Here is an 11,611-nt window from a genome sequence, read left to right as displayed (position 1 = left end):
CTGCATGAAACCGCAAACATGGGAAGCAAAATTCTGGTTATAATTGATGCTAAGAACATCTACATGCTACAACAAAAGGGAAGTTATCACTGTTGCTTCTCTTCAATCAAAAACAGTGTTTCAAAATTAGATCAATTATTTAAAAAAAAAAAAAACTCACAAAAACAAAAAAGGAGGCCAAAAGAAAGGTTTGAGTAAAATAAACCGGACCATATCTCACATTGATAGTAATATATTATCATAAACTATAATCAAACTTCTTAAGCAGTAAAACATAGATTCTATTATAAATCTCTAAACAGACGTATGTGTATTTTCTTCTCTCTTTTTCCGGCGAGGTTTTGTTAAACAGTAAAACACCAAGATGATGGAAAGACAGATCTGTACAATATGTAATCACATACCATCCATCGAACATCCTCAGGTGTTAAATGCATAGAAGGGACTGTCCTGCGGAACATGTAGGAACTTATTTCTTGTTCATCTTCCAAAACCTTTAACGAAGATAACCAAACAGCTTTTAAATACATGTAATTATTTGAATAATAAAGTTGTGAAGAATATAAGGGGAAGAAGACATACCATGGTTTGGCGGCTTAAGTATCTATGGACAATGTCTCCAATTTGGAAATGGGGCTTAAAGGCAACCAACTCCGATATGGTAGAAATATTGGACAACAGAGATGCACCCTTTCTGCGGTGGCTCCTCATTGTAGATAACAAACTGCATTTAACACTCTGTAGAAATTTCTCCGCATGTTCTCCAGGCTCAGCCACCACGAATACATCATTTTGCCAACTGAACAAATAGTCACCACTCACAACATCACCCTTCCATCTAAATTGAATATAAATATATATAAGCAAATATATATATAAGAAAATACCTCACAATTAAGCCATCTAAGTCATTTTGAAGGGCCAAATGTATAACGCCCAATTGTGGTGAATTCTGCAATCTCTCATGCAATGATTTGACAGGCGCCGACAGCTGTCTAAGTCCTCGGGGAGACGCTGGAGGTGATGAAGCTATTTTCCCTGATGGGCCATCTAAACTTAAAGGTGGAACCAGATCAATCCGTCCAATCCTCTGACCAACATCAGGACTATATACAAGTGGACTTGAAGGGAAGCTTCCTGTAAACAGAGGTGACACAAATGGAGTAGCGAATGTTGTTGTCAACCCTGTCCTTACAATATGAGACAAACCCTGCATGAGTGATAAACGTATCCCGCTCCGAGCACAAAATGACTCAAGCTCTCGAGCATGGTGCACTGATCTTCCTGCATCAGGATTATGTAAAGCTTCCACAAGTAGTACATTTCGCCTCCACCCCAAAGCAGGGCCACTAGCACCTGACAAAGAAAAGTGAAGAGAATCTTAATTTCTGAAATGAGAGATTAGTATCAATAGTGAAACCTCGCATGATAGAAAGCAAGTCAACCACAATACCTTCATTTGATTCCCCTGTCTTGGATACTTTAGATCTTATATTCTCGAAAAGCTTCTCTTCATGCTGGAAAGGCAGAATCAATCTCTCAGAGAGATTTTCAAATGCCAGATAATTCTTTTGTATATATTCATCAACTGCAGACTCCAGTTTCATCCAGACAGTTGGATCCGTCTCATCAAGTTCCATATCACAACGTTCATCAACTGCAAGACAAAGCACAGACAACTAAATTTCTTCTGAGAATATAATGATACTTCACTATCAAATAAGGAGAAGAAAGTTACACTTCAACGGTAAAAAGAAATATGTAGCAACTTGATTCAAATAGAAATAGCTGAAGAGAAAAAGAAATATTTTTCAAATTCCTCAATGTAAAAAAATGAAGTACCAGGATTGAAACGAAAATACTGTATCTCAGGAAGCATAGGCAGCAGTGTACTTAAAACTTCCTCAACCCGCTCAACAGAGCATGCACTCTCGATCAATACCTGTCCTGTATCCAGATACCGCCAACCCCCTTTCCGCACCTACCAAAGCAAATACATATGATAATATTCTAACTTGAGCTTCAAAGCCAATCACATATCTCCTATATTCAATATTACTAGACTATGTTAAAATTTTCACATGACCTTAATAATGTGTAGGTTTTCACTAAGGTGGGCCTAACTTAGGTGACACCCAAGGATCTAATTAATGGTGAAAATTTTCACATGACATTTTAATGTTAAATTGTCGAATGAGACAATCCAGTCCCCTATAATACATAGACCAAACTATAAAGTCCAGTGTAACCTGACATTTAAAAAAATAAAAAATCAAATCAAATCAAATCAAAGAAGTAATGTTATTTAAAAGAAGAGTATGACATTACAAAGGGCATGGAAGGAGAGGAGAACCTCAAAACAAGATATAAGAATCGACAACTACATCAAAAAAAACACAACAACAATAATAATAATAAAAGACATTTCTAGATAATTACACAACATGAATGTGGAACTAGCATACAGAAATGAGTAGTTACCTTTGTTGGAATAGAACCACACCCTAATGAAACCAGGCAATCAATTTTTGTGTCAGGCCACAGAAGCTGGGCTTCTCTTATGGCAAAAACTGTTGGATTGTTTGCCACTATTGCACCATCTTGCCAGCGATTAATATCTTAAGGCACGATGCAAGATGAAAAGATTAAAAAGTTAATAATGGAACAAATATTTTTGTAACGGAATGTAAACAATAGCAATGCAGTTGGTACCATCTGAAAAATCATCAAGATAATAAGGCGCAGCAGATGAAGCTCTGATAGCCTGCCACACTTGATGCTTACAGCTTCCAATGAACGCACTGCGCTTAGAGCCAACTGGTGCACCTGTTGAAGAAGGAGCCAACAAGGTTACCCCTGAACTTTCTGATGTCGTAAGAGCCACCTCTGGTGTACCAGCAGGATACTGCATTCAGATAATAAAATTGTATATGTACACGAATGTTTATGGTGAGAGAGAGTGAGAAATAATATATTAGTAAAACATACATGAACAAGCTGTAATTTTATTATCATCCAGCAAAACCATGGAAAAGAAAAAATATTAGCCTCCCACCTGATAATTGCGGAATATGAAGGGCTGTCCAGGCATGACGCTCACCAGGGTTGATACAACAAAAACTTTTGGCACATTTTTTACAGCAGAATCTATCATTAGATCCCCATCCTCATCATCACACAATTCTTTCAATAGACTCTCAAACTGCTCTGCACTGTGCTGCAAAATAATAATTCATAATTCAAATTTTACAATATCTTTTTTCTATAGAATATAACAAACCGATAATGGAAAGCATAAAACTTAATCCTAAACTATACCATGTCATCTCAGAATTTCCAAGATACATGCTGCTATCGAGAAAAAATAGAGGAAGTTACAAAAGCATATGTTGAATATAACAAGAGAAGATGGCATCCATACTTTTGATCCATGAACAACAACTCTAAAACTCTGTGATGAACTCTTATATAGTTGATCTAACTTTTCTTTCCAGGTAGCAGCTTCATTATCCTTGGGCACAGGTTCAGCAAAAACAACCTTCCCTGGTTCAAATGCCAGTCAATATTTCACTTAATATTGAAGGGGAATTTATAGATCAATATGTAATATTCATGAGAGTCCTAAGGAGCATCCTCACCAAGATTTTTGTATATATCTTCACATTGTTCCAAAGTCATCAACTTAATCCCAAGGGCAACAGCCAGCATTCCACCCGTTGATGTGCCACATATTAAATCAAACAACTCATGTATTTGTTTTCCAGTTCCCCTTTCAATTTCCTTAAGCATTCTCACAGTTGCCAGACCTTTCATCCCCCCTCCATCCATTGAGAGTATGCGGAGTCCTTGCTTCGGCACTTGTCTCCCTCTTATTGCACGTCGCAGGTTCTCATTTTCTCCTACAAAGGCATAAAATTAAAAGAGCTGCCCAATAATCAGATAAAACTTTCGGGAAAACACAGATACATCATAGAGACAGACCAAGAATTGCCAAAGCACGAGCAGCAGCTTTATAAACACGTGGCTCAACTGCAACAGTCAGTCGTAAGAGAAATTCTCGCAAGCTCTCAGAAGTAACAAGTATACGACGATTCTCTGGACAGAAAGCCAAGTTGCCAACAGCTAACAGAGCTAACCGTTGTACCTATAGAAAGACAAACATAAAAAATTAACGGACGTGAAATTAATCCGTTAGACTGCTGGCTATGACCAGATGCTAGAAAACTTGCCTCTGGATCTTTATGGGCACACAAATTTTTCAAAGATTTCAGAACATCCTTGTTCAACATCTTCTCAGCTACAGCATCAGATGCGAAAGCCAACTTCACCACAACTTGCAATACAGATATTACCTCTTCCCGACCCATAGATTTCATAACTGTTCCAATGGGTTGCATGATATCTGCTTTGATCAGCTGCAGTGCAACAGACACATCGGAGGCAAGAGCTGAAAGAGCATAGCAGGCTTGTTCAACCTGTAATATAATAAGGATGGTCACAATCCCAAAAACGGCAAGATATTATTAACATATTCTGATGTCTAGAACCATTGAAATATACCACATGATGGTTGTCACTACTTATCATGCTAATAAGCTGTCTCACTGCATTCTCATCTTTGCCAACAACCACTCTATTTCCTACATCTTGCATTATCTTTGCAAGTGCAGAGGCTAATAAAGGGTGATGACAAGAAGAAAAGCGGAATATAAGAGAAAAGAAGGCACTGAGTTTATGCCTAGATGCAAAATACGAATTGTTTTCCATCTGCAATGACCAGAAAAGAACATTAGCTGAATATTCAAAGGGTTTCAAGAGAATAGTCCAGTTATTTGTTATAAAAAAAGCCACCTCTATTTGCACATTGATTGATCTCAAATTATCATCTGCCACAATCCTAATATTTGCGAGTGAAAGGTGGCGAAGTTTGACGAGGGGCAAAATTTCAGGAAGAAACTCCAGAGGATTTCCAAATAGCCTGAGCACCCGTAGTTCAGCCATAGCCCTGTCATAACCATAGGTAACAATAAGGTCTGAGTATAAAGTATTTTTATATTAAATGGTCATGTCCAAAAACCTGAAGTCAAGAAGTGGTCGAACTAGCTTGTTGTGTTCCAATGACAACTCCTCCAACTTAACACACTGTCTCAGTTCAACTGCTCAAAAAACTAAAAAATCAGATACATCACCCAAAGGTCTCAGTTACTTAAAGGAAATATCTAACCAGCATAGGGGCCACATTGAACAGTAAACAGTACAAGCTAAGCTTTCCCAGTTAGAAGCATCTAATTATCTAGTATATCTAGCGCAGTAGTAGAAGCATGGCTTGTTACTTTATGCTAGTCTTGTCTCCCCGTGATTACTTGCTATACTTATTAGGAATTTACAACCCACACACACTGGCAATTCTCACATGAAAGCTTACCAGGCACAGAAATAAGCATGTTGTTGTCAACTCTGAGCACTCTTAAGCTTCTCTGCTGACCAAGATCAGGAGGCAAAACTGTCAGTTTGTTGTTGTCAAGAATAAGTTTTTCAAGATGTGGCAACTGAGTAAGCTGTACTGGAAGCACCTGTGCAAAAGCATGCATTGATCCAACTCAAGTGAGTTCAACTTCCAACCAACTCAAAAGAATTGAATCACATCCTAAAATACCAGGAAAATAAAGAGCAACACAGAATCACACAATTCAAGTCTTCCATAGCGAATTCCTACAATTTGGAAATCATCCTCCATACCACATTAGCATCTTAAGCTACCAGGTTCACAAAATTCACTTGTCAGAAGTTACCAGTCCACAATACGATGGGACTGTATATCTTCTTAATCCCAGGGAAAACAAAATCACAAGCCACAAAAATATCAAAGCATTCGATACCTTACGACCAAAGAAAAGCTACAATTGAATTTTCTCTTGCACAAAAAAACCACAATATCACATAGGTTGCAAAAATTCATTCCACAAAAAATACAAAAGCTCACCGATAAGCCACAGCCGCAGAGACTAAGCACCGATACACTACTCCAATGGTCGCCACATCCAGCAACCCCCTCGGCCACCGCCGGCGGCGCAGAGGAGGCCAAATTAGACCGCAGAAGCCGAATCAGAACACTGGTGCCATCGCTATGCTGCCCCGAGGCAACAGCCTTGCTCATCGTGATGGCCCTGAGCGGTTCCCTCCTCTTCAAAACCTCCATGTTCAAATTCACGCCATCATCGTCCTCCTTCGGCCTCAGCTCCACAACTACGGTGTCCTGCGGCAACGGCAGAGCCACCATTAGCTGCGACTGAAGCTTGAGCGCCGTCTGATCCTCATCCTCCGACGCCGACCATTCCAGCTCGATACGGAACCCTAGCTCCTGCTCCTGCGGGATCAGTGAAGAAGCCGACGCAGATGACGTGCGATTGAGAGCTTCTCGCAGATCGTCGGTGCCGTAGTTGAGAGTGAGGTGGAAGATCTCGGAGGGCCTCTTCCACCCCAATCCCCAAGACATTGTGCCGAATCTTCAGCTATGGTGTCATCGAAGTATCGACATTCAGGTTCTGCCAAGGATCACGCTCCCTGAAGAACCGAGAATGAATCGAATGGAGTGAAATCAGGGAAGCAGGGACTCGGAGATTGAACTGGGATTCGAAGTGCGAATGCGATCGAAGTTATTCCTGTGGAAATGTGAAGATATAGAAACTGCAAGCTTTGTAAGGTTTAGACGGAGATCGAGGAGGAAGAAGAAGAAGTAGAAAGAAGACGACGGTAAACGCGTTGTCGTTTTCTTTGTTTGAAGTAGACGGCGGCGTCGTATTTACTTTGCTTATATGAAATTCAGAAATTGTGCTAATGTTGTCCAAATCATCATATCGTTATTGCAAAATTAATTTCGAGTCTATATATATATAACTAAATTAAAATTTAAATATAATTATTCAACTCCAAATAATCTAAGTTAAATAAGCTTATTATTAAGGCGATCAAGTTTTTTAATGTCAATTTATCAAAGTCGAGATTTAAAAGAAAAAGGGTGTTATCCCAGTTGTAAAAAAATTATGGGACTTTGAAGTGTATTTTTTATTTTTGGTAAATTAACAAGGTATATAAAATTATACTACCTAAAAAATAATTATATTTGACTAATCTGATGTGATTAGAATGATATTGTGTTTTTAGTGATTTAGGTAGATTGACATATTTGAAGGATGCAGCCATGGTTTCCGTCTTTGACTCATTGGCCACCATCCACCGACATTGGTTGATTTTTTTTTTTTTTTTTGTTAATAAAAAGAATAATTTAGAGAATCTTAATTTGAATTAGGTTGATCACAAACTATGATTAACGTTTAATAATCTCGATTTTCCAATTGAAGCTGCATAATGTTCTAAATTTGAATGAAGACTTTGACCACCTTCGTAAATTTTTTCAAAAAGAAAAAATTATAAATATATTACATGTTATATGATTTAGGAATATGATTACAATGATATAAGTATCATAAAACTTGCACTGAATTCGTTGACAAAAAGGAGGGAAGGGTTGTGATCAATTTATGGTTGTCTTCTTCAATGTTAGTTTATCCATTTATTTACCCGTGTGAAACCTTAAATATTGCTTCTTTATTAATATTCTTATTCAATAAGCCACCCTTCAATATGTTAAACCCTTTAATTTTCTTTTCAAATTCCAAAGAAACAATTGAGAAAGAAATGCTATTCATTAATAATCCACGTTTGGCTGTGGCTATGCTGTTTTATGATCTGGGTTCTCCATCTTTCATTCTCAACATAAATGTATTTCATGATTAACTTTGATACAGGAAAAATAAATATAACATTATAATAATCATTTTACTGAAAATATAACTATAGTGGTTGCATTAGATTCTTTTTTCTTCTTTTTTGGGCTGGTATTTTTTTCCCGTTCACGCTCATGATATGTTTTTAACGGCCCAATCCACAAAGGTTGGCCGTTCTTTGGGCCCAATATATGTTAACAAAAACATCAAATCTCTCTTTAATTATATCAAAATCATGACAAAAAAAAAGATATTGCCAGAATATATCTTATCTCTAATGACATGATTGAATAGTCATCACTTTAACAATGAATCATTATGTAAAGGACTAATTTTAATATCTACGTCAGAATAACTAAATCATGGTAATTGTATTAACCTATAATTCATAAGAATGGATTTTGTTCTTATAGACTCCCATAGTTTTTGCAACTGAATCGAAATATTTTGTTAAATCTTCCTGAACTTGCCTCTCTGCAAATATTAACTCCACAGCATTTCTTGATAATTCAAACAATTCCCTCTTTCCCAGCCCTGTAAAGACTTGCACATGCAAGTTATCAAAGAATTAAAAAAAAACAAAGTCAAAGGTAACTTCAAAGTTGAAAACTTAAGAGTCAGTTAGATGATTTGACAGGTTTAATTAATTGTCATTTAACGATTTTTATTTATCAACTTCACTTTAATTGCACCTGAATTTTTACCGGTGAGTAAAGTGATGAAAACCTACCGAATGCATCGGCAGCAATCTTATATTCCTTCGAGAGACTGGTGGAAAACACGCCGGAGTCATCGGTGCAGAGGACTACGGGATGTTTTGTCTTGTACAAACCAACTGCATCATTATATATGTTAATTGCAACATAATTTCATATTAAGAAAGTTGATAATTAAAAGCAGTTATACGACAATTTAGTTAAATTTATCAAATTATTTAATAATTATCAACTATCAACTTTATATAAAGTCGTACATATATTTTCACTTTATTATATAAAAAATTTCATGGTTCACTAACCACCTACCAAAATGGTGAACATGTATTGATCGAACCGTCAATGTCCTAATGTTTGACGTCAGACAGATTTCAACCTGAAAAGAAAAAAAAATCAAGACAATAATAATCTTCATAGTGGCAATATGCTATACAAAAGAAAATATAACTACCGGAATCTTGGAAGACTTGAGGATTTCCCAGTGTTCCTTTTCGAAGCAAATTGCATGGCCAATTCTCTCAGGCTTAAAATCAAGCATCTGGTGAATCTCCTTAGGATTCGGTATCTAAAAAACAAAAAGCATACATTGCAGGTGAATATAATAGTTAAAACTTAAGGAATCACAATTATGATCAGGGGTGTTAACGGTTCGGTTTGATTTGATTTTGGACCAAAAACCAACCAAACTGATATGTTCGGTTTCTATAGACACACAACTGTTCGGTTTGCTGTTTTTACAACAATCGAACCGAATCGAACCAAACCGAACCAACAACGGTTTAGTTCGGTCGGTTTTTTGGTTTTTAATTTCTAATGAGTAGAATATGAATCACAATAATTAGATGTTTAAAATAGTCAATAAACTAAAATAATAAGAGTAAAACATTGAAATGGTTAGGAGTTGGGAATTTTTATTACTAAGTTAAAAGTTAAAATGGTTAAAACATTAAAATGTATGCATATCTTCGGTTCGGTTCCTATCGAGCCAACCGAAAACCAAACCGAACCGATTGGTTTTGTAAAAAAAAAAAACAATTTCGATTTTAAATCCGTTGTTGTAATTTTCGGTTCGATTTTGCAGTAATTTTCGGTCCAATTCAGTAACTTACACCCCTAATTATGATCTTCAAAAGTGAAACTCACCTCGCCACAATGAAGAGATACATAAAGACCTTGATTGCGAGCGAATTTTAGTGCAGGCAAATAAGTATTCCTAAAAATAAAAAATACAAAATACAAAATTTAAATACATCATGAAATTAATAATTGAAAGTCATTAAATAATTTGACTAAATTATCATATAACAACTCTCAGCTATCAATTACCAGTCACCAACAAGTGGATTTCCGGAGAGGTCGATTCCGACGACTCCAAACTGCTTCATTTCAAGTGCAAGCTTGACGGTTTCCATGGCTGCTTCCGTTGTCTCCCTCCGATCAATGCTCAACAGAAGCCGAACATATATTCTTTTTCTAGAACTTCCATTGTTAGGACTGAAAAGAGTTCTAGAATCTTCTTTGTGGTGTGGAATAAAATTCACATCTACCGAAGTAACCGACCTTAGACCTTCTAATACTGCCTCAATATAGGAACCTTTGGTCATTCCTATGGCTTCATTCCTCTGCATAGAATCAACTAAACATTTTCAGTTACCAAAATTAATTAATATCAATAACTGAAATTAAGTTAATTTAATTACCTTTGGAGTAGTTCTTAACTCCAGGTACACCACATTCTCTGACGCAAAATCTTCAATCACCTATTTTTTTTTTTTTCAAAACATTCATAAATCAGTATCTTATAATTTTTATATGGAATATAAATAATATATATACCTCTCTGGTGATTCTTGTAACAATAGCATGATCGGTGGTAAGAATGCGTATGAGGTCAAATAACTGGAATACTTCTTTCACGGAGCGATTATCTGTTTGTGTGTATAAAGGCATCATAATTAATACTTAAAAAAAACTGAATTTTCAGGGAACAAAAAAAGGGACACAAAAAGCACAAAAATGAAAGCAGTTAAGTTGTCATGTCATGTTTTAATTTTCTCTTGAAACATAAATAATTTAAAATAGATTCCAATAACGCAACATGCAAGAATGTTAATAACTAACTCGTAGATATGCCTTTTTGTCCCTCTTGTTAATAAAATTGAGCTAAAAGGCTTACACACAATGCATCAAGAATCAAAATCAAGTAGGAACATAAAGAGGGACTTTATAGGTTGTGCGTGCTTGTCTTTTAGGAGCCAAAAAGATAAACAATAATAATAATAAAAGGTTATTAATATACATACACTTCATGATAATATGCTCCACTTGAGAGAAATTTATAACACCCTTTTCACCTAAGGCCTTTGTGAGTTCTCTGCAAAATAAATGAATATAGATAATAATTAAAAAAAAGAAAAGAATAAAAGGATAATGATGAAGATGAGAAGATAGAGATATGGATATACATACAGGAGTGTGGAGTCTCTAATGGATCCATTGAGATGAGCATGCAACTCCACCTTTGGCATTGACACCCACCACTCCATGTTCTTCTTTGTTAATTAGTGAATGAATCTCAAAGCAAGAACAAGAATGGAGAGAATAATATATAAGTGAAAGTGCTATGTATATTGAAACAGGGGCTAACACTATATATATTTATAGAAAAGCATCACTACTAATTACTAACACCTAACACCCACTACTAATTAGCCTAATTACTAATTACCCTTTCGGTAATTGTCGCAACAATTAGTGAATACTAAATAAGACAACGAAAATTTTCACGAACCAGCAAATATATCAAAATTTAATCATCATTCAGCCAGCATGCGTTTTTATGCTGATATTTTCTTTATATGTATTTGTTTTTTATTTGTTAAGTTTACATCCACTTTTGTTAACATGTTTATGCTGGTTGTTTGCTGGCCCAAAAGTTAAAAAATTGTTGGCCTAACAGTGCTATAACTGTTTTTGTTAGCTGATTTTCTTTGATTACTAAATAATTTATTATTATTTATATACATACAACAGGGATGGCCAGAGGCTTTCTCAGGCTGCTTGCTTCTTTCATTACCTCTCTCTATTTTCTTATTCTTTCTTCTTAAC

The 11,611-nt window shown here is 36.0% G+C and overlaps 2 protein-coding genes across 6 annotated transcripts in view; both read right to left on the bottom strand.

Moving 5' to 3' along the window:
• The window catches only part of LOC107638612 (phospholipase A I), a 7,573-nt gene extending 702 nt beyond the window's left edge, over nt 1-6,871 (bottom strand). Inside the window, exons 1-18 of one of the 4 annotated variants that reach the window (XM_016341957.2) lie at nt 5,984-6,868; nt 5,426-5,573; nt 5,078-5,156; nt 4,852-5,005; nt 4,561-4,767; nt 4,230-4,475; nt 3,982-4,144; nt 3,639-3,899; nt 3,422-3,543; nt 3,056-3,217; nt 2,713-2,905; nt 2,482-2,618; nt 1,843-1,981; nt 1,454-1,657; nt 888-1,356; nt 583-799; nt 460-494; nt 405-416 (exon numbers count right to left, since the gene is read on the bottom strand). In XM_016341957.2, coding sequence (XP_016197443.1) covers nt 405-416; nt 460-494; nt 583-799; nt 888-1,356; nt 1,454-1,657; nt 1,843-1,981; nt 2,482-2,618; nt 2,713-2,905; nt 3,056-3,217; nt 3,422-3,543; nt 3,639-3,899; nt 3,982-4,144; nt 4,230-4,475; nt 4,561-4,767; nt 4,852-5,005; nt 5,078-5,156; nt 5,426-5,573; nt 5,984-6,496 — 3,461 coding nt within the window. In that variant the 5' untranslated portion in view covers nt 6,497-6,868. The other 3 variants (XM_021120577.1, XM_016341956.2, XM_021120578.1) reach the window with 3 other exon arrangements.
• LOC107638613 (adenosine deaminase-like protein) lies at nt 7,877-11,154 on the bottom strand. 2 transcript variants are annotated; one of them, XM_016341958.2, is made up of 10 exons: nt 10,973-11,154; nt 10,807-10,877; nt 10,340-10,431; nt 10,204-10,263; nt 9,830-10,125; nt 9,647-9,716; nt 8,955-9,068; nt 8,813-8,879; nt 8,518-8,622; nt 7,877-8,330 (listed from the first exon to the last, which is right to left on the bottom strand). In XM_016341958.2, the coding sequence occupies exons 1-10, from the start codon at nt 11,047-11,049 to the stop codon at nt 8,167-8,169; spliced, it is 1,116 nt and encodes a 371-aa protein (XP_016197444.1). In that variant the 5' UTR covers nt 11,050-11,154; the 3' UTR covers nt 7,877-8,166. The 2 variants fall into 2 exon arrangements, with proteins under 2 accessions (XP_016197444.1, XP_016197445.1); XM_016341959.2 differs by having other exon boundaries at nt 7,877-8,321.

The sequence above is a fragment of the Arachis ipaensis genome, chromosome B04, assembly GCF_000816755.2.
Source record: "Arachis ipaensis cultivar K30076 chromosome B04, Araip1.1, whole genome shotgun sequence".
NCBI classification, from domain to species: Eukaryota; Viridiplantae; Streptophyta; class Magnoliopsida; order Fabales; family Fabaceae; genus Arachis; species Arachis ipaensis.
Note: the sequence above shows the minus strand (reverse complement) of the source record. Positions and strands in the feature narration are given on the sequence as shown.